Source organism: Bubalus kerabau, chromosome 9, assembly GCF_029407905.1.
Source record: "Bubalus kerabau isolate K-KA32 ecotype Philippines breed swamp buffalo chromosome 9, PCC_UOA_SB_1v2, whole genome shotgun sequence".
In the NCBI taxonomy this organism is placed as follows: Eukaryota; Metazoa; Chordata; class Mammalia; order Artiodactyla; family Bovidae; genus Bubalus; species Bubalus kerabau.
In genome coordinates this window covers 75,801,885-75,825,575 of record NC_073632.1, presented here as the reverse complement: position 1 = coordinate 75,825,575, position 23,691 = coordinate 75,801,885, and the positions used below count along the sequence as shown (strand labels likewise).

The 23,691-nt window shown below is 38.1% G+C and overlaps 1 protein-coding gene across 7 annotated transcripts in view; it reads left to right on the top strand.

The window, feature by feature from the left end:
- The window catches only part of ARHGAP18 (Rho GTPase activating protein 18), a 206,328-nt gene that overhangs the window by 169,995 nt on the left and 12,642 nt on the right, over positions 1–23,691 (top strand). For all 7 annotated transcript variants that reach the window (XM_055535602.1, XM_055535605.1, XM_055535606.1 and 4 more), the window contains 6 exons: positions 159–250; positions 4,852–4,929; positions 9,254–9,413; positions 11,799–11,881; positions 16,126–16,332; positions 17,179–17,319. In XM_055535602.1, coding sequence (XP_055391577.1) covers positions 159–250; positions 4,852–4,929; positions 9,254–9,413; positions 11,799–11,881; positions 16,126–16,332; positions 17,179–17,319 — 761 coding nt within the window. The remainder of the gene's footprint in view (positions 1–158; positions 251–4,851; positions 4,930–9,253; positions 9,414–11,798; positions 11,882–16,125; positions 16,333–17,178; positions 17,320–23,691) is intronic.

Here is a 23,691-nt window from a genome sequence, read left to right as displayed (position 1 = left end):
AGTTGTGTTTACCTAATTGGTAGGCAATGTCACCCACTTAGATGCTTGATATAGTTGTCTGATTGAATGACAATATCGGGAATCTGGTGCCGTAACATTTTTGCATTGATATTTCATAGGTTGATGAAAGTGAAGAGATTTCGTTGTTGTTTTTGCAGATTCTGGCCTTTTTTGTGTCCCATTGACAGTATTGTTAGAACAAGATCAGAAGAAAGTACCAGGAACTCGAATACCCTTGATATTTCAAAAAGTAAGTAGGCTCAAATGGGTCAGCATAGAGACAGCATACTTGAGATAATGGTGTTTTGTTTTTGTTTTTGCATTCATACTATTATAATATAGTTTTCCAATTGATATGCTCTTTTATTTTATGCTTTGGTTTTTCTATTCAGAAAACAGATTTGTTTCAAGGACTCATAATTTTTATTTCATGGTGATACTTTCCGTGTTATTTCTTGTAACTGTGATTACCTGGCATCATTTTCCTGTCTTATATTAGCTGGCTTTGTATAATTGAGATTTCAATTCTATAATACATAAGAGTGGGGACTGCTGGTAAATTTCTAAGGAATTGAATCCTCATGAATATTTTATGCCTGTATGTATTTTCCAAGCTTTCCTATTTACAGTGAGGATGTCCAATTTAATTTACTAGTGCCTTCTTCCAAAGTAGGCAAAGAAACCATAAAGTAGAATTAGAAAATGATTGCTAAACTATAAAGTCACTTGTGTAGCCAACACTCAATTATTCATAAGGGGATTATCTATGACAATATAAAAGTTGCAGTCTAACCTCTGAGCCATCATTGTTCAGAAACACAGATTACATTGGATAAAAGACAGGGAATACCCCTGAGGAAGGCTAGTCACATCAGTTGTGGGCTACCCAAGACGCAGATTTTGCAACAGTTCAGGCACTCAGTTTCTGAAAATTCATGGATAGCAAGAATGGCAGTAGTAATGTTCTCAGTTGTTTGGCTCAACAAAGCCATTTAATACTTAAGCTTAATCTACTTGGCACCAATTCTTCCATTATTCTAAGCCAGTCATTTGCTATCTTACCTATTAATACTAAGCTCTGATTTCTTCATTCCTCATAATCACCATTACATCCAAACCTGTGTCTCAGTGTTTCTCTTGATGGACTTTGTTGTAGACAGCTTGTTCTACTCACCAGCTTCCTCTCGTCATTGCCTGCAGAACCTGTGTCTGTGTGGATAGTTCGTGATGTCTGGGATAACCAGAGAGATGCTTATGAATGGAGACCATAGATTCAAGTTCTTTTAATGGCAGTAAATGGTGTGAGTTACTTATGCAGATGGACAAAGCATGGATCTCAGTAGAACCCTTTCCCAGTGTATTGGGGCTATTCAGAGAAACAGCACCAATAGGAGATTTCTCTTTCTTTCTCTCTCTGGGAGAGAGATGCTCAATAAATATTATTAAGTAAATGAAGGAATGAGTGTGTGTTGGGGAGGGGGAGAGAGAAAGAGATACATGCAGCCACATACACACACACACACACACATGTGCTTTCCTTCACTCACTTATTCAATAATATTTATTGAGCATCTGTCTCTCTCTCGGGGTCAGGGGTCAGGGGGATAGAGAGATTTATTATATGTTAAAGAATTAGCTTCTGCAATTGTGGGGCCTGTCAAGTCTGAATTATGTACAGCAAGCTGGAAACACAGGCAAGGGTTAACATTTCAGGGTCGAGTCCAAACTCTGCAGGCGGAAACTCCTGTGGGGTTTCTGTGTTGCAGTCTTGAGGCAGAATTGTGCTGCTTTGGGGAACCTCAGTCTGGGTTCTTACAGCCTTCAGCTGACTGGATGAGGCCCACTCACATTATGGAAAGTAGTGCTTTACTCAAAGTCTACAGGTTACATATTAATCACATCTAAAAAACACCTTCACAGCAACATCTAGACTGGTGTTTGACTAAATAGCTGGGTACTCTAGCCCAGCCCAGTTGACACATCAGATTCACTATCACATCAGCTAAGAGCAAGCGTTGGTCCCAACAGAAGTCAGTGTTGCCTCCTGGTCAGACTCAGGATTGCATCCAGCACCCTATCATTTTCTCTTGACATTGTTTTTGTATTTAGTTAGTTTACATTTTTGGTCTCTTCAGACTTTTTAGAGACTCAGACTACCCACCAGTTTGAAATCTTTGGATAACAGCCTTAAAGATTTGGGGTTCATATAATAAAAGAGAATATAAAGAGCTTTCTGTTAGATAACACTCATCTGTTTGTATCCCCTCTGAATGATAAGCAAAAAAAATCACCGTGATCTATCCCGAAAAGTATTTTTTTATTTTATCAGCTGACAATGCAATTAGGTATTCCCTTAATTTTATTGAAATGAAAGAATTGAAAACCACTGATTTGCAAAAATTTTTATTATCAGTCTTAACAGATTATATTTTCTCAGTTATTGAGAAATATACCTCAAAGAGGCTTTAAAAAAGCTTATCTAATATCTATAAATTGAATCTGGTTCCCCATGCCACTCCACGCCCCCCCACCCCACACCTTAGAAACACATTGTTTAAACCATATTCCCAAAAGCACTGGAGAAATAGAAATATTCTTAACTTTTATCTATGGCAAAATTCTGGCAAATTAGTAAATGATATTTTCATAATAAAGTATTATTTGTATTTTAACAATGACAATAGAATGTAGCTAAAATATGTTATTCTCAAAGTGAGAAATAATGAGAAAAATGACAGTGTATATATACATTCTCTGTTGAATGCTAGTATTCAGCATTAGAGAATAATAAAAAACATTAAAACATAAAAATGTAAAAATTATTCTCATTCAGTTATTTAGAAATCATCAGTTATGCCTGTGTATTTAATAAAAGCAAAATTCGTCTCACTGCTAAAAACTAATTTGATCCAGCTACTGGCATGCAATTTTATTTTTTGTTAATAGAATATTTTAAACATTTTATAAGATGAAATAAAACAAATTGCTTGTATGTTGAATAAATGTCACATGGTATTATTTGATATATTTAGTTTTAAATACTTTATTGAATAATGTTCATCTAATCTAAAATAATTCATTTAAAGACTTTTTTCCCCATGAGTTTTTATCCAGTGTAACTCGAAAAATGTCTCAAAAATCATTCCAGTTGAATTTTTGAAATTCAGTGCTTCTATTTTCAGTCAGTAATAACTACTTGGGAGACTACTCTTTGCTTTGTTCTTACTTGACTAACTCAAAATTAGTACAGACTTTGGACATAATCCAGGGATATAAGAGGTGGGGTCATGGAGAAACATTTGTGCCCTCTTCCAGTGCCTATGTGCTACAATAAATCGTACTTCAGAACATCTAGATAAAGGTCAAAAGACTTCATTCATGATGCAATGCTTTGCTCCTAATAGACATTTTTATAAGCATGGGGAAAATAGTAAGCTTTATGTTATTTATAAAGCCTTGGTAAATCATTAAGGACGTTTCTCTGAAAAAAAAAAAAATTAAAATTTTATACTGTTTTGGCAGTCTGGAAGATGTTGTGCCTCAGGGTATGCAGAGGGTATTATAGTAAGTTTGGGGCTGAGAGAAAAGTAGGTTTGTCTTTTAGAAGAAGGCTATTGTGAAAGGAGGGGAATGGATGGTAAGGAAAGCCTATATGATGCTAGCAATTCCTTATATTTAAATTGAGAACAAGGAAATTGATTTTTTGAAATAGTCAGTGAAAAGTGAAAGTCACTCAATAATGCAACCCCATGGACTGTAGTCCGCCACACTCCTCGGTCCATGGAATTTTCCAGGCAAGAATACTGGAGTGGGTTGCCAGTCCCTTTTCCAGGGGATCTTCCCAATCCAGGGATCAAACCCAGGTCTCCCACATTGCAGGTGGATTTTTTACCATCTGAGCCACCAGGGAAGCCCTTAAAATAATCAAGTGTGAAAGTTGCTCAGTTTTGTCTGACTCTTTGCGACCTCATGGACTATACAGTCCGTGGAATTCTCCAGGCCAGAATACTGGAGTGGGTAGCCTTTCCCTTCTCCAGGGGATCTTCCCAACCCAGGGAGTGAACCCAGGTCTCCCACATTGCAGGTGGATTCTTTACGCAGCTGAGTCACAGGGAAGCCAAAATAGTCAAGTACCCCTCTAAAAACCCTTTGTGTACTGCCCAGGGAATGCATATTCCAATTGAAAGTCTCTGCCAAGAAACTAACCACTTCCTAGCTTCCAGTGTTATGTTATTGAAATTTCTCCATTTTCTTATTCTTGTGGGTTTCTGTCTTATTAAAACAAACAAAAAACCTTAGAGATCTGTGTGTATTCATCAGGTATGATTTAGAAACCCCCATACCAAAACTGTTTTTTTAATTTAAGTTTATCACCAAAAGCTTAAAGCCTAAAAATGAATATTTGGAAGCAGGTTTTTTTCCCTTCATATCATAAACAATTTTTTCTTTGAACAAACTGAAAAGGAGGTGTAAATATGCAAATACTGTAATTTCATAAGATGTATTTGATTGCAGAATGTATGTTTGTGAAAAAGCAGAAGAAATGGATCATCTTAGTTACTTTTAAACAGTGAACATGGGTCAGTCTCTATCTGGGATATTGCAGGTGTTCTGTGAAGTTACATACTTTTGTTCTAAAGGACCCAACTTTTTCCAAATTACAACCAAAGTTTTGGGATATATTGGCTTAAAGACGAGTAGTGATTGTGCCACAGCGTTCAAAACTTAGTGAAATCCAGTTAACATGTCACTGTATTCAATTTTTATTTATTTATGTATGAAGGAGATGTTAACTTTGAGAATGTACCTATTAAAATGCCAAAATCAGAATGTCCTTCTGTTTATACACAGCTGATTTCTCGCATTGAAGAGGGAGGTTTGGAAACCGAAGGTCTCTTAAGAATCCCTGGAGTTGCTGTTCGAATCAAGGTGATTTCTTGGTTCTACTCATGTAAATAACTTTGTTTAATTAAACTTTTTCCATCTGCAAAGCTCAGTTGTCCTCTCCACTCTTTCTTCCCATTTTAGAAGATGAAAAAACACAAAAACACCTTAACATTCAGTTTATATTAGCTTCTCTACAGTCTCTTCTGATTGTAAATTTTGACTTTTTTTTTTTTTTTTTTCAAAATCACCCTATTACCAGTAACAATACTGTGATAAGTAAAGAGGCAAATGATTTTACTCTCCAACTGTGCAGATATAAAATAGGAACAAAAGTAAACAAGCAGAAGACAAAGAGCAGTTCTGTCCTGCTGATGGAAAGAGAACATGATGAGTCAAAATACTAAGAGGGGACTGCTGACAGTCTGCATGAGTAACAGCGTGAGATTTATTTCTTTTTCTTTTTTAAAGGGCAGGATGGTAAACTCCACCAGGTGGGCAGAGTAGGGGACTTGGCATTAGTCTCCGTACATTATCAGTCGTAGTGAGCTGGCAAAATGAGATTGTCTTAACCGCTCCTGGCTGTCCCAGTTCCTTGGCTCACTGGATCCAAGGGCAGCCTGAGTCTGGCTTGTGAAAGAGTCAAGGGGATTCCCAGGCTTTCCAGTTGGAACCCCCTTTCTCACTCCCCTTCTTTCTTTTTTCTCAAGATGACATTTCCTCCCCACTTTCCTAGGATACTGTGTGTCCTCCTCCTTTCTCTGTTCCTGACTCCTGCTTTGGGGAATCCAGTATCCAATGAATGCTTGGTCTAAGTAGAATTACCCTGCAGATAATGTAGATGGAATGTGCCTCTCCAGGGATTTGCATTTAATGGGGACTTCATACTTGGAATTGTAGCTCTATCTGGAAAACTTATCTAGGAAATTTTTTGATTATCAGTCATTAAAAACCTCCTTAACCCTTATCCTCCAAATTCAGCTCTAGCTCTAAAAAGATAACACAAGTCACTGGCCACATCCAATAGTTTGTCTTCCTGAATTTGTAAATCCAAGAAAAAATAGGATAAAGGGAAGAGATATTCCCTGTTCATCTCCTAAAGATGTATTCTGTATGAGCTCTTTAGAGCTAGATCAGGAAGAAATGACTCTTGGTGGGTGTACACTCTCCTAGCCAGTCGTGGCCATGGCAATGCCAGGTCTGTGCAAAGATTCCACAGTTTGCATCACTTGCTGATTTTTATAAGCTTCTTCAGTTTAAAGCACTAGTTTCGGCTTACATGGCTCTTACCACATTGCGATCTCAGTTTAATCGGATTTGAGTAACCTGATAAATCATGAGAAATGCTGGGCTGGATGAAGCACAGTCTGGAATCAAGATTACCAGGAGAAATATCAATAACCTCAGATATTCAGATGACACAAGCCTTATGGCAGAAAGTAAGAAGATCTAAAGAGCCTCTTGATGAAAGTGAAAGAGGAGAGTGAAAAAGTTGGCTTGAAGCTCAACATTCAGAAAACTAAGATCATGGCATCTGGTCCCATTACTTCATGGCAAATAGATGGGGAAACAGTGGAAACAATGTCAGACTTTATTTTTGGGGGCTCTAAAATCACTGCAGATGGTGACTGCAGCCATGAAATTAAAAGACGCTTACTCCTTGGAAGGAAAGTTATGACCAACCTGCTGCTGCTGCTGCTAAGTTGCTTCAGTCATGTCCAACTCTGTGCGACTCCATTTACGGCAACCTAGACAGCATATTAAAAACCAGAGACATTACTTTGCCAACAAATGTCCCTCTGGTCAAGGCTATGGTTTTTCCAGTAGTCATGTATGGATGTGAGAGTTAGACTATAAAGAAAGCTGAGCACCGAAGAATTGATGCTTTTGAACTGTGGTGTTGGAGAAGACTCTTGAGAGTCCCTTGGATTGCAAGCAGATCCAACCAGTCCATCCTAAAGGAGATCAGTCCTGAGTGTTCATTGGAAGGACTGATGGTGAAGCTGAAACTCTGATACTGTGGCCACCTGATGCGAAAAGCTGACTCATTTGAAAAGACCCTGATGCTGGGAAAGATTGAAGGTGGGAGCAGAAGGGGACGACATAGGATGAGATGGTTGGATAGCATCACCAACTCAATGGGCATAAGTTTGGGTAAACTCCGGGAGTTGGTGATGGACAGGGAGGCCTGGCGTGCTGCAGTCCATGGGGTTGTAAAGAGTTGGACACAATTAAGCGAGTGAGCTGAACTGATACACACACACACACACACACACACACACACACACACACACCCGCTCACAAATGTCATTCAACTTGCATCCCCTGGGTCTGATGTCTGATGCACAGAGGTCCCCAAAACTGTTCAGGTGCTCTTTTAATTTCGATACGCAGCCACTGTCTCACCTCATTTGCTGACACCTGTGGCAGTTTCACCACCAGTCAGTCAATCAGGGACAGTGTGTGTGATTGGGAGATGAGTCCTGTCGAGAAATACATTCTCTAACAGAGAAAGGGTCCCTCAGAAGCCAGTTACATGACTCCATTCTACCTATCTTAGCAAGAACACTGGTTCCCACATCACTCTTCATGTCCCACATTAGCAAAAGGTGATGGCCAACTCAGGAGAGTCATAAACATGTTTACTTTAGTACACAAAGTTAAGTCGCTCAGTCGTGTCTGACTCTTTGCTACCCCGTGGACTGTAGCCCACCAGGCTTCTCTGTCCATGGGATTCTCCAGGCAAGAATACTGGAGTGGGTTGCCATTTCCTTCTCCAGGGGATCTTCCCAACCCAGGGATCGAACCCAGGTCTCCCACCTCGCAGGCAGACGCTTTAACCTCTGAGCCACCAGGGAAGCCTTAGTTCACAAAGATGGATGTAATGTAGATTTCACATTTTGGCCAGATCGCTGACAGAGGAGTAAATTCAACTATATGTAACTTCTTAGAAGTCAATGAAGTAGATTCAGCTGGCTCAACACAGCCTGTTATCACAGACTGAATGGTACGGCACCTGGTCTCTGTTTGTACATAATGTAAAGATGACATGCAAAATTTAGGGTTGTCATTCTTCTCCCTTCCCCACCAAATTTCTTGGACTCTCCCTCCCACTCCATCCTCTTCTCCTTCTCTCTTTCCTCTCTTTTCCCTCTTCTTCGTTCTTTCGCCCCCTTCTCCCTCTTCCGCAGGCCTTCTTTCCTTCCCTCCCTTCCTCCCCATCTCCTTCCCCCCTCCCTTCTTTCATCCTCTCTCCTCCCACTTTTCTTTCCCCCCATTTCTAGGTTTGCCTTTATGTATTTCACCAATTACAAAAAACAAGTAGAGTAGAGGATGGAATTGTGTTGGGAAGAGAAAGTGTAATAAATTCACCTTATAGGAAAAACAAAGAACATTTCTTGGGAGAACAGTTTCAAATATTAGAAGGGAGTGACAGAAACTTGGAAGGGTTTCTAACATAATCGGATTTATGCCACAGTGAAAAAGCATATAGAAAATAGTAATTACAAAACAAAACTGATTTATTATTAATAATTTGCCTGGCAGATTTTGTGGAGTCCTTGAGGTAAATGAATTAGGTACTTCTAATTCCACAAGGACTCCAGCTGTTTTTTGCAGCTGGCAGCAGGACGGCTGGGTCACTGACAGCCTACGCGTTTAAGAAGGGGTATTTTTCGTACCTCATTTGCTTTGGAATTTGGTTTTCCATTTCCCAGAGGTGACTAATCAGAGGTGGCCTTTTGCTTTAGGTCCATAGATTGATTAAGTATTTTGTTACATAATGTACACTTCTAAATAAAGCACAGACTTTTTCTTTAAATAATTTTTTAAAAGTTGGTGAAAAATTATAGTATCTAAGTAAAGCTCCCAAGTGTAAAGTCTGTTTTAACTGTTCTTTTATTTCAGCCTCTACTGCTTAAGGTTTGTTGCCTATCCTGGAAAATGTGTAAAGTCTTGGAATTCTAGACCTTAGGTATCAACTTGGGGTAGGAGAAGGAATATTTTTCTGAGTAATAGAGAAGTATTGGCCTTTACTAGTTTCAGATGTCTTTTCAAAAAAGTAACATCTTGGGACTTCCCTGGTGGCCTGGTGGTTAAGAACCAGCCTTGCAGTGCAGAGGACGCAGGTTGGGGAACTAAGATCCCCCATGTCGTGGGCAACTAAGCTAAGCTTGCCAGCCACAACTAGAGAGCCTCCACACCACAATGAAAGACCCTATGCAACCAAATTAATAAATAAATATTAAATAATAAAAAGCCACAAAAGGGTAGAATCTCTTCTGAAGTGGAAGTATATCAGTCTTAGCAAGGAAATCAACTTACTGGTAGCTTTTTATTTTTTCCCCCCTTTCTCTCTTCTGCCTTTCAGAATCTTTGCCAAGAACTAGAAGCAAAGTTCTATGAAGGGACTTTTAATTGGGAAAGTGTCAAGCAGCATGATGCCGCCAGCCTGCTGAAGCTCTTTATCCGGGAGCTGCCCCAGCCACTGCTCAGTGTAGAATATCTCAAAGCTTTCCAGGCTGTCCAGAGTAAGTGCCACCCCTCTTTGAAGCAATCGTTGAGTCAGTGCCATCCATATTAATTGCTTTAATGACATTTTGCTTTGTGAAGAATATAACCAGATATATTTGGGTAGACACACTGACTCACTGATGTCAGTGAGTAATAAAATGCCACTCGTTTTCTTTTCCTTTATAAATATACATCTAGGAGTAAATAGATAACAGATCTATCCGTATCTCTTCAGGTGCAGATTAATTACGTGCCCTTTAAGCAATACAGTGTATGTATTTTCATATTAAAAGCTGGAAACGTCACATTTATTTTTTAATAGAATGAATCACGTAAGCTCTCTGATACATTTCTCTTGCCAAGTGTTAAAAGCAACACTTACTGGAGAAGCTGTGGATTAACAGTTATCATAAAAGCACAAGGAGATGTGACAGAGTCTGTGATTATTTCCTGAAAAATTAGCTTCTGAAATTGTGATGCAGAAACATGGAGCAAATCATTTGACTGCTTCATTGGTCGGAGGGCAACAGATTTCTTATGTCTTTCCATTTTGTGGTCTTGGGCAGGCTCCAAATTATCGCCTTGAATAGTTCTCAAGTCCTTTCCAGTGAACAGAGAGATCTGATGAGGTTTGTGTACTGGCTAATTGTCCCTTTTAGTCATAGAGACCATCAAAAAGGGAAAATGCTGTCACCACATTCTAGTGGCCAAGCCAGACTTTAAGGTCCAAATTGGGACACTTTTGAGAGTGAAAGAGAAGCACTGTTAATGATTATGCTGAACTGCAGTGTCAACCAGAACTTTTCCAGGCTATTCTTTTTTTTAATTGAAGTATATTGACATATAATATCATCGTAGTTTCACATGTACAATATTTGTTATTTGCATGCATTGCAAAGTGATCATCATAATGTCTACTTAACATCTGTAACCGTTCATAATTATGGAAAAATGTCTTGTAATGACCACTTTAAAGATCTACTCTTAGTAACTTTAAAGTATGTAATAGAGTAGTATTAACTATAGTTGCCACGCATAGTCTGATGCATAGTCACTCAGTTGTGTCTTACTCTTTGCTATGCTATGGACTGTGGTCCACCGGACTCCTCTGTCCAAGGGATTCTCCAGGCAACAAGGAGTGTATTGCCATGCCCTCCTCCAGGGGCTCTTCCTGACCCAGGGAACAAACCCGTGTCTCCTGCGGCCCCTGCATCAGCAGGTGAATGCTTTTACCACTGAGCCACCTGGAAAGCCGTAGCTGCCGTGCTTGCATTATTTCCCTGAGACTTACTTATTTTGTAATTGGAAGTTTGTACCTTTTGTCTGCCTTTAGCCATTTCCCCTCCTGACCCCAATACCTATGGTGGTTCACATTGTTCCACCAATCTGTTCTCTGTATATATGTGAGCTGTTTTTGTTTAGATTCTATATATAAGTGAGATCATAAGATATTTGTCTTTCTCCATCTTATTTCACTTAGCATAATGCACTCAAGGTTCATCCATGTTGTTGAAAATGGCCAGATTTTTTTTTATGACTGAATATTATTCCATTATGTTCCAAGCTATTCTTAAAGCATGTCATATTGAGATGTTTCCCATGGCTTATCTCATTTAAGGATAGGGATATCATAAATGATATCATCATATCATTTATTCAGAATTTTTAGGGAAGTATTGAAATTGTCATTTAAAATATTTTTTAATGGTTAAGTTGTGCTATTTTGCATATATAGTCCTTAGATATGGATTGAAGGACCAAATTTATCCCCGAGAAGTAAAAGCAAGAATGATTCCAGATATCCATGAGTATTACTTATTGGGGTGGGGGTACTGAAAATAGGAAATATCAATAATAATAATGTACCTCTTCAACTCTCTCATTGCTGATTGGTTTTCTTACTCTTTCCACAAATATTTATCGAGCACTTACTGTGTTCCAGGCTTTGTTTTACATATTTCTGTTGTAATTGATAGGCTTTTAACTATGGACACCACATAATTTGTTCACTCACCATGAAAAGAAGCTTCACCGTTACAGGTGCACTCTGACACTGTATTATAAAAGGTCCAATCTCCTCTGCTTTTTAATTGGGGAATGATTATCATGCGGAAGTTAAAATTATTTCCAAAGCACGGTTGTGTGTCTGCAAACATAAGGCTGCCGTCATACGCTCACAGTTGGAAGTGAGCATTCCGAGAAAGAGAAAGCTCTACTTTAACAGCTGCTTCTCCTGATCTCCCCTACACACACTCTCAACAAGGCTTACTGCTCACTCATTGTGTCTCACATTTCACAGTGATGTTTATGCCAAATAACTTTTTTCTTGCAAAACAGAAAAAGAAAGTAAAGAGAAGTATTTGGTAAAGGCAAGCATTCAGATGTATTTAATCTGTCTGCAGATCTTCCAACCAGGAAGCAACAACTACAGGCTTTGAACCTTCTTGTCATCCTCCTGCCTGAAGCAAACAGAGACACACTCAAGGTCAGCTGGTTTGATTTACGCTAAATATCCCTCAGAACTAAGAGTTATTTTTCATTATTTGTGGCAAAACAAAATAATGTTATTGTGGAAATGTTAGTAGTTGTCTATAAAGTGAAGACCTATTTTCAAGGAGAGATGGTGAAAGTTGTTAACTCTTTATTAATTTACTACCCAGGTTAGTCATGTGAATAGTATCATTAGGTTTTTTTTTTTTTTTTTTTAATATTTTTTGGTCTTTTTTTCAACTATAACATTTCTTCTACAGGTGATTGAGGTTCATTTGTTAATAAAAACATGAATGTATTTTAGTTTTTTCTTCTTTCTATTATTCCTGTATTTTCCAGTTTTATTTAGTGAGCATGTACTAGTAAGGTAAAAATTGAATGTTTAAAAAGGAACTCCTAAAGCTCACCAAATATAGCCCATTGCTGCCTAAAGATGTTACATGTGTTTGTAGTTCCAAGCAGTAGAGTTTGAAATAAGTCATAATGATGAACTTGAAATGTTTGATTAGTCAAAAGATAAACCAACTCAAGTTCTAGTCATTTCTCTAAGGGCTTACCCTGAGTTTCTGATCTATATCGTCATTTCACAGTGATTTGGTCTGATAGTCATATGATTAAATACCATTTATTATGTATCATCAGAGGCTTTCATAATAATCAGTGGATTGTTCCACATTGATTAGTTTTCCTTAATAGCAAAAAATTTTAGAGTGGTTAAAAAAGGTTTAATTATAAACTCTTAGAAAAAAAAAATTTAATTTAGAAAGCACATCTACCTTATGTTTTACTGTTACCTTAAAAAGTAACAGTTTTTTTATACAAGTAAAAGTTTTTTTTATACAAGTAAGGGTGCAACCCTTGCCCATTTACCCCCTATATTCCTTATATTTAAAATGAAAAAGAATCACATCAAAAAATTTCTTGTCGAGAAAACAAAACCACCAGTTGGTAAACCTTGGAAATGTTTTTCTGTACCTCATTAAGACTCCTTGAACTGAAACCAGGTGAGCAAATTCCATGCCCTTGGAATAAATGTCAATACTCAACTTTTCTGCCTGAAGCAGTTGATGAGGATTGCTGGAATAAAACATTACATCGCTGCAAGAGAACTTCCAATGAGTTGTTCCCTTTACTAAGTCAGAAAATAATCTTTCGCTTCACTGATTAACTTTGTGAGTAGCTGAGAATAGGTTTGGTTTGGTTTTGGAGACAGAGGCCAGCTCCAGGAAGGGTTGTATTCAAGCATCATGTGACCAAGGCTGCTGTGTATGGGTGGGTAGACTGTGGCTAAAATGGGGACATCGGGCCCAGGACGAGGTGGGGACTGATTTTCAGTCTGTGCTCTGCTTGTCAGCCATGCCCTTGTCACAGTTCATCAACTACCCAGAAAGAGGAATTTAGTCCATCTTTTTTCTGATTCACATAAAGGTGCCTATCTGTGTCATGGCCCTGTGAATGGCCAGTATAAAATGGAAATAGAAAGACACATGAGGTACTTAAAATATGCCTACTTTCGAAAGAGTTCAACCACTAGTGGAGGAAACACTTATTCCAATATGGTTACTATTGGGCAAGGTTGGCCCAGAGCTCATTCTTGGATTTTGCCTTTAAACCCCAGGCACATTCTTTTAAGACAAAATCTGTTTAAGGGTGTATTTTTTTTTTCAATTTTTTATTTTTGGGACATAAAGTTACTGGAGCACAATTGTATAAGTAAGTGGAAAATACTTTCTTGGGGTAAAAAAATTGGAAATTGCCAAACAATTTTACTAATTTACTTAAGCTTTAGTAGTTTAATTAGCCAGATCTGATAAAGGTTTCAACAACATGTCTAATACTAGAAATGCTGAAACAAGTATAGCATGCATACCAGAGAATAAACCATTTAAATTTAGTTCTCCAAAAGAGAAGGGAAACTTCATCACAAGATGATTTCAGGAAGCTTAATGCAAACTTCCTCAATTTTTCCAGTTTTGCCACTCTTTCTATTGCCATTTGAAGGGATAGGATCATATACATGACTTGTATAGCCAATTTGTACAGCACATCTAAGGGTTTGGAGGGACCATATTAAACCCTATATCCTAGTTTAAATCTAAGGCAACAGATGTCTTTAGGGAACTTGTTGACCAGGATTTTTTTTTTAACCTTGGATTATGTGCATTTGGACTAGTGATCAAACCTACCTTTGACTTGGAGGAATAACAAAGACTAATGTTAACAGTGGGGAATCCGTATTAATGTTATTATTGACAAGCATTTATCTTTTTTGTAGTTTCAGCAAATTCATTGTATATATTTTGTTGCTTAATCTTGGCAGGCTAGGAAATTAGTATTCCCATTTTATGAATAAGAAGACTTTAAGGAACGGGATGCCAAAAGGTTTACCCTAAGATCGCACAGAGCTGATTAGTAACTAACTGTACTGAGACTCAAACTGAGTTTTCAGAGAGTGGGTCCAGTGACATTTATATAACACCTGGCTGGTGATAGATACTTTTTTTTTTTGGCCGTACTCTGCCACATGTGGGATCTTAGTTCTCTGACTAGGGATTGAACCTATACCCCCTGCATTGGAAGTGTAGAGTCTTAAACACTAGACCCAGGGAAGTCCTGGTGATAGATACTTTTAAGAAAAGGGAGCTCTTATAGATCAGATGTAGTTACAATACATCTGAAGATGAAGTTCTTTCAGCAAAGCCTAGGCTAACATTTTATTAATTTTATGTCTATACACATAACATTCTAATATCCTGATAGTGGTATTTTGATTAACTTTATTGCATTATGCATACTACCTTTAAGTGGTTTATTACCTAAACTCTGTAATTTATGCTTGTAAAGTAAGACACTGTTCCCTGAATAATTATTCTGGTCTCTGGAACAAAATTAAATATTTTTCCAAACCTTACCAATTAATCTTTTGTCCTCATTTGAGACTGTATTGTTTCTACATAAGCTTATTCTTGGATTACAGTTTAACTTTCTGAGCACTGGATCAAAAATTAGATACATGAATCTCATTGTTAGATAGTAAGGCTATGACTTTAGTTTGTTTCAAACTTTGAGAGTCTATATAACAGCTAAACTGGATTCAAGATCAAGCTTTTAGAGCTTTTAGGAATTTTTTTTCCCTAAAAATTTTGTGAGAGAAGAACAGTTTTTTGTTGTTGTTGTTTTCCATTTTGGCATAGTTTATTTGGCCTTTTTTTATGTAGGAATTTTAGGCTAAATATGAAAACATGCTTCTTTTAATAGTTAAGAGTTCAGAAACAAAGCCAATAGATAGGTAATTAAGTTACTTCTCCCCCATTTGCTCACTCTATGACATCGCGTAAATTACATCCATTCTCTTAGATTCTGTTTTCTCATCTGTATGATGAAAGTCGTTACAGCTTCGATTTCCAACCAGGATTAAGTGAAATGATGTCTATGAAGTTCTTAAAACAATGCCTTGCTCATAGATATCATTGACTATCTGTGCAGTTATTGTTGTTAATGGTTTAGACCAAAACTGATTCGCAGAAGAAGTGGAAGCTTTCTGTCCTGGCAGAAGGGTGGTCTAAGCTGCCTGTGGTTGTTGTATAGGAGAGGCTCGGAGGAGACTTAAGTATTGGCGATAGAGATGGGAAGTGGGTGGCATCAAACTGAGCATAAACTGGCTTGGTCTGGTGAAAAGCTTCTTTTCATTTTTTTTTTTTTTTTTTAAATTCTCTTCTTTTTGTCTCTAGCTATTCCCCTTCCTCCCCATCAGAGTCTCCATTCTTTTTGGATTTCATGTCAGCCAGCTACTGAATCCCTTAAAACAAATGCAACTGAGATTGAATGAATCCTTTTAAGGTTTTTCTTTTCTTTTTTTAAAATTTTAATTCCTAAAAGTACAGCACTTCCTGCAAAGTGAATATTTGTTTGATATTGTAACTATTTTTCAGTGCTCCATGGCTTGGTAGGCATGCAGTCTGATGCTTCTCCATTCCTCTCTCCACTGGCAGCTCAGATGTGTGTCTCTTGCATCATTCCCCAGGGCCATAGTCCTTAGCAGACACACAGCACCACCTCAGGGTGTGTTAACCAATAGAACAGCTTTGAGGACAAGGCCCACTGGATGTGGCCAGCTGACTGTGGTTATGTTCAACTTAGTAATTTTTTTTTAAGTAAATAAAAATCTCATGTGCTACAGTGCTTTAATCTCTTATCTTCAAGTATGACACAGATCTCAAAGAGCCATTTCTGTTTCAGGCCCTGCTTGAATTTCTCCAAAGAGTCGTAGACAATAAAGAGAAAAATAAGATGACAGTCATGAATGTAGCAATGGTCATGGCCCCAAATCTCTTCATGTATCACACATTGGGTTTGAAGTCCGGCGAACAGCGAGAATTTGTAATGGCAGCCGGGATAGCTAATATCATGCACTTACTGATTAGGTATCAAAAACTCCTGTGGACAGTAAGTATATATTTTCAAGCTCTGTTAATGTGATAATATCTAGATCTTGAAGTCTTTATTATTTTTATATTGTTACAGTCTCTGCAAAAAAGTAACCAATATAGGTGATTTCAAATGCAGTTAAAAAAAACTAATGTTTTAAATCTCATTTCTTAAAATGCCAACATGATTTTATTGTTTCAATTTGGTAACTTCTAAAATATATTATTTTTGCTAATGGAATTTCTGAGGATTATTTTTTCCTGGATTATTGTTAGGCATCCATCAGCTCTTAGTGAGTTTTTCTTTCTCTTCTGACAGGAGAGGCTAGCTGGTTAGCTTTTAGAAGAGGTCTATAGGTTAAAGAGGCAAGGTTATACATAGGTAAACCCTAAAGGGGCCAGCCATTGAGGTGGTGACCCCTAATGCCAGTTACCTCAGGCATTCCCTTCTCCAGGGGTCTCCCGAACCCAGGGACCGAACCCCGGTCTCCTGCATTGCAGGTAGATTCCTTACCATCTGAGCCAGCAGGGAAGCCCCCACACAAAGGGGCCAACTGTTGAGGTCAGTTACCTCAGGCAGTCTCCAGTCTTGGCATAGGAAATGGCCCCTATGTCCTTGAACTTCACCCAGCCTCTCTTTGAACCTTACACAGTGGGTGGTAACTTGTATCACCTGAAGGCTCTGAACGCATGGTGAGTAATACGATCCATTTTTTTCCCCACAGATTTAATGAATTGCATAGTCTTATCAAATAGATAAAACTTTTACTTCTCTCCAAATATAAGAAATAAAGATACTTATTTCAATAGTTGAAAATGTTGCTACTTCTTTTTCCTCCCCAAACTTGATTTCATTTCTCCATAGATTCCCAAGTTTATTGTCAACCAAGTGAGGAAGCAAAACACTGAAAATCAAAGAAAAGATAAAAAAGCCATGAAGAAATTGCTGAAGAAAATGGCTTATGATCGAGAAAAATATGAAAAGCAAGATAAGAGTGCAAATGATGTAAGAAACAATTTGAAGATATATGTATTTATGCAGATTGCAGTACTGTTTTTAATATCATATATACATCAAAGAGTTTTAAATGTTTTATAGTATGACTATCTACACACTTGCTAAGCTCTGGTACTGTTTATAAGTTAAAGTAATTAATAAGGGTAACTATGCTCATTAGTACTAATAATAAGTAGGGATAGTTGCACAGGTCTTGGTGACTCAGCATGTGAGTTTGTTGATAAAGAACAAAGGAAGACAACAAGAAAGGAATGTCTCATCACACACTCACCGTCACTCACCCACATGTACACACACAGATGACACGGAGATAGCAGTTGTCCACCAGTTGTAATGTTTAGTGGCTGAAGATTCTCTTGTGTGAACCACTGATCTTTTCTTCACTTTTCTCATCTGTAAAATGGGGAAAAATAACTAACCCTGAAAAACAAATAGGTAAGTATTAGTGTTGTGCCTAAAATCCTCCCTGGACTTCAGCAAGTCTTCAAAGGGTCTTAATGGGGTCATAAGAATTTGGAAAGAGTTATGTTGGAACACAGAAAATTAAAATATTTTAAAAAGGGATATCTAAATATTAGTAATCATAAACTTCCGTAAGAATATCTTAAGAACTGGGCTAAAATAATGAAATGTATATGAAAACACATTTAGAAGTGAGTTATGAAAGCTCTAACTTAAGAACATGAAATGCAAGGGTTTCTATTGTTCTATTTATGGCGAAGACACCCTTCCACCACCAGCTCCACCATTGAGGTTCCTCAGTTACATGCTGACATCTTGTGGAATAATATGGAAATGCACTTACCAGCCTTTGTCTGATTTTCCTGTTTTGGCCTACTTAGGGATCCAGTAATCACACAAAAAAATGTTTTTCTCCTTTATTGATTTATAGCTCTCATTCTTAAAAAATAGCATTTTATTGACATTAAACTTTTTTGGGTAAATTTGTATTATCTTAAAAATGTAAAATTTAATAAATGGGAGTTGTACATAGTGTGGTATTTTTTGAGAAATGATACAGGTTAGAAAGGATTTTCAAGATATCGTTCTTATTTAACTTAGAATGTTTTGTTACTTCTAAGGATGTCATGAGTACGTGAACTTTTTTTTTTTTGTAGTCCTGCTTATTCACATTAATGTAGGTGACTTTATACTCTTGTTTTACTAATATTTAAGGAGACAGTTACAATGTCATACTCTGAGGAACGGTTTAAGAAAACAGACTTGGTGCTGTACCTTTTTAATAAGTCTTTTAGACAGAAATTAAAATGTTAATTTTTTGGAGATGAAATGTTTAAATGATTTGGTCATTTATAGAAAAATAGCATTGGATTTCTTTTAGTGTAAAGTGTGAAAGTGTTAGTCACTCAGTCATGTCCAACTCTTTGAGATCCCATGGATTATAGCCTGCCAGGCTCCTCTGTCCATGGAATTCTCCAGGCAAGAATACTGGAGTGGGTAACCATTCCTTCTCCAGGAGATCTTCCCAACCCAGGGATCGAACCTGGGTCTCCTGCATTGTAGGCGGATTCTTTTCTGGCTGAGCCACCAGGGAACACCTTTGGGTTAAATAGATAAGAGCTGGTCTGGGAATTGTGTCTATACTAGTTAAAAGCTATATTGTCAGTTTAAGGCGTGGGATTAAGCCTGGATTTAACTCTCAGTTAAATCATGCATTAGTTGTCACTTAATCTTTGAGTTTTGATTTTGATTTTCTCTTTTGAGATTCAGCAATTCTTCTGACAAAATACTAGTAAATGCCTCCTTGGTGCCAAGCCCCCACTCCCTGTTAGGTCTTCAGGGGGAGATGGGGCTGGTGCTGTCCCACAGAAAGCAAGAGAAGGATGCAGGAGGGTGGAGCTCAGAGATGCTAGAACTGTGTGATGGAGCCTGACCAGAGGACTCTGGGCCACAAGCAGGAAGTGGACATTAGAGAGGCAGAGTGGTCATCCATGGGTGATCGTGGCCCACAGTGGAGGTCATTTAGCTTGTCGTTTTGGTTGAAACAATTTCATCAATTACCAGAATTTTTTTTTTCAAGCTACTATCATTTTATTAAGGAGAAAAAATATTGGGAAACAATGACAGAACAACAGAGTACAAGATAATGTCAAGTACTGTGGTTATGTGGTGAGTCACCAATTAGTTTTCTACCTAAGTCCCATCAGTTGCCAGCATTTTAAAACATTTTAACCTTAAAGTCTGGACATCCATCTTAACTGGACATATTGGAAGTGGGAGTATCCTCATGTTTCCCTGCCCTAGGGGGAATCTGTTTCCAGCAGAGTAGCAATTGCCTGGATCTGAGTAGCAGCTATTCACTTGGGTGGAACATGTGTGTGTTGGTCACTCAGGCATGTCGACTCTCTCCAACCCCATGGACTGGAGCCTGCCAGGCTCCTCTGTCCATGGAATTCTCCAGGCAAAAATACTGGAGTGAGTAGCCATTCTCTTCTCCAGGGGATCTTCCCAACCCAGGGACCTAACCTGGGTCTTATGCATTACAGGCAGATTCTTTACCATCTGAGATACCAGGAACACAGGCCATCTATGTTTCCATAAACTATCCCCCCTTGCCCACTCCAGATTTTTCATGTTGTTTTGTGTGTCTTGACTCTCCACCCAAATCATTTGAATGAAACTGCCTGAGATGTTTTATTTGTTAAACAATTCTTGGATATGTGCCTGTTATGTGCCAGACACTGTTCTAGGCACTCAAAATACATTCTATGAACAAAGCATAAAGCTTGCTGCTCTTATGCAGCTTAAATTTTAAAATTAAAATTAATAAATTATATAGTATGTTAGTATGTGGTTGCTGCTGCTGCTAAGTCACTTCAGTTGTGTCCGACTCTGTGTGACCCCACAGACGGCAGCCCACCAGGCTCCCCCGTCCCTGGGATTCTCCAGGCAAGAACACTGGAGTGGGTTGCCATTTCCTTCTCCAGTGCATAAAAGTGAAAAGTGAAAGTAAAGTCGCTCAGTCGTGTCTGACTCCTAGCAACCCCATGGACTGCAGCCTACCAGGCTCCTCTGTCCATGGGATTTTCCAGGCAAGAGTACTGGAGTGGGGTGCCATTGCCTTCTCCGAGTATGTGGTTAAATGCACCTAAAATAATAATAAAAATAGTAGGGCAGAAAAAGAGGAATCGGGAGTGGGGAGTGTCTTGTAGTGTTAAGTTGGATGGTCTGGGGATGATGTGCAGGAGGGCAGGGAACTAAGCTGGGTCTATATTTTAGGCAGCACTTTCCAGGCGGAGGGAATAGACTGCACAAAAGCCTTAAGGCACTTGGGGACTGGCAAGAAGTGATTGTGATTGGAGTGGAGCCAGCAAGGAGGACAATGTATGTAATGAAGTCAGTGGGACAGTGGGACCAGGTTATGCAGGGCCTTGTAGGCCGTTGTTAGGAATCTGGGTTTGCCCTGGGTGAAGCACGATCATTTCAGGCTTTTGAAGAAAGGCTTGAAAATCTATATTTTAAAATGATCCCTTGGTCTGTTGTTTTGAAAACAGACTCTAGGAGAGTGAAGATAGAATAGGGAGACCTTCTAAGAGGTTCATGTCGTAATCTGAGTGACAGATCAGGAGATTGAGGGGTGGTAAAATTCTGGATATTTTTTGAAGTTAGACCATTGGGATTTTTATTTAATTTTTTTTTTTCTTTTTTTGGGCACACCACACATCATGCAGGACCTTAGTTCTTTAACCAAAGATCAAACCTATGTGCCTTGCCATAGAAGTGCCGAGTCCTAACCACTGACTGCCAGGGAGTTCTGCCATTGGGATCTCTTGATGCTGAAATGATGAGTTGTAAAAAAAAAAAAAAGAAAAAGAAAAAAGTCCAGAATGATTCAGAAGTTTTTGGCCTAAGAAATTGAAGAATGGGATTGACACTTAGGGAAGATCACAATTTCAATTTAGGGTCTGTTGACTAGAAGGTGTGTGTTGGATATCTAAGTGAGGATGACTGAAGGTGTTTGGAGGGAAAATTAAGTCATCCTGGCCAGTAAGGTGCATGGAGGGCAGGGACAGAAAGAAGGCAGGAATGGGGCTCCAGGGGGAGCCAGGCTTCTATTGTGTGTATGGTGGGGAACTGCTGAAAGTTGTGAACCTCCCCCCCCAGGAGGTAACATGATTGTATTTGCATTTTAGAGCAGTTATTATGCTTGGCAGGTGAAGGATATTGTGAGAGAAGGTTAGGTAGATGTCAGCTAAGTTCATTGTTAATTGGAGTATATATAAATAAATTGGTCAAATCTCTCTGGAGAGCATGTGGCAAAATCCTCAAAATCATGCAAATAATTATGCTTAAATTCATTGCCATTTTCTTTGTATGGATCAAAATTAGAAATAATCCAAAAGGAGAGAGGTGATCAGTTAAATATGTTATGATGTATCTATTTAATGAAATACCATGAAAGTGAAAAAGTGTGTATATGACATTGGAAGATATTTGTAATATGTTGAAGGAAGAAATTACAAATCAGTGAGTTGTTTATTGCTATATTTGTAAGGGATAATAATTATCATTATTTTGAATGCTTATCAGAGGTCAGGTATGCTGCTAAACATGTTACCCACACTTTGTTTGTTTAGTATTCCTTGCAGTTTGCTGCTGCTGTTTAGTTGGAATTTACTCTTAAAATAGTCTCGTTTTTTTTACAGATCAGGAAAGGGAGGCTTAGCAATCGTAAATAATTTACTTAAGGTTATCTAGATAGGAAGTTGTGGAGCTGGAATTTGAAACCAAGTCTATAGGACTTTAAATCTAGGTCTCTTTGCTGTTAGCCTGTCTTACCCACAGAGCACAGAAAAATTCTGAGAAGGATATATATATATATATATATATATATATCCCAAATTCTGGGCTTAGGTATAGTAATAAAATGAACATGTTTTACTGCCATTATTACATATATTTAATATATAGCTTTAAAAACAGGCTTGGGCTGAGCTAAGCCCCAGCTTTGGGAATGAAAAGAGTGTTGACTGTGAGCCTGTAAGACCCTTATCAGTGAGATGGTAAAACTGATTGAATGTGAGGAATGTAGAAGAAGAAGGAATCTAGAATGACTTGCTGATTTTACCTTGGGAGACTTTGTCATCAAGATAAAACATCCAATAAAAGGAACAGACTTTGGGGTAGTCCGTTTTTGGCATAAAAGTTGTCTACATGGGCCTGAAGCTCAGGGGGTGGACAGAGCTGGAGGCATGCATTTGGGACCAACATAGAGACTGTATTTGAAGCCATAAAGTGATTCTTTTTACACAAGTGGGTACATGGGGTTAGGAATGAAAAAGCAAAAAAAAAAAAAAAAAAAAAGCAAAAATGCAAATATTTAAATAGTGGGCCATGGAAAAGGAACTGGTAGAAGAGGCCAGAAAGTAATAGGAAGGAACAGAAAGTTGAAGGTTGTGTTGTAGCTGCCCTGGGGAGAAGAGTAGGGTAATGGAATTTGGTCATAGTACCAAATGCTACAGAGAGGTTGAGTAAAGTTGGATGAGAGATCCTCTGGATTTTGCATTTGAAAGGTTAGTTGTGACTTTTCCCCAATGAGAATTCATCAAGCTAATATTTTTTTTTTAAAGCCCTCTGAATGCTAACTGTATATAACAAGGTATTCCTGTTATTAAGACATGCTGGACTAGGTGGATTAATAGTTTAAACCAGAATGTAAGGGACACGCTCAATCTATTTAGCAAGACCAATGTTTATAATGGCTGCAGCATAGTAATTGTTTGGTACAAATGTGAATTTCCAAGTACTAATGAGACTTATCTATTAATTACAACATGGAGGAAACACTTGGTGAAAAATAACATAATTATCGACCACTTGAAAAGAACCATTTTCTGATTACCTTCAACTTGAGTTAGGATTGATATCATACACACACACACAGAGACACGCACATGCACATATATATATAAACACGCTGCATCAAACATCAGAGGTCATGTGGCTTGATATAGCCCTAGCTTTGCCATTAATGAGATGTTAATGGCAAATCACTTTCTCTCTGGGTCTCAATTTCTTCTATAAAATGAGAGTAAGAACAGCTTAATGGTGCTTAGCCAGAAGTATGCAGTAGGGGCCTCTGTAGGATTATTATTTTTTTAAAGTAAATAGCAAAAAATCACGACTAGGCCACTTCCTGGACCCTGTGAATCAGAATCTCTCAGCACAGGGCATACACATGTGTCTTGTATTAAAAACTGTCAGGGTAATTTTCCCCCATTTGGTGCACATGTGTTTGTGTGCATATAAATTTAATTTTATTATGGGATTTCTCTAAAGTACACAAAAATAGAATAGTATGTCAACTTCCATAAACCTATTACCAACCATCAAACACAT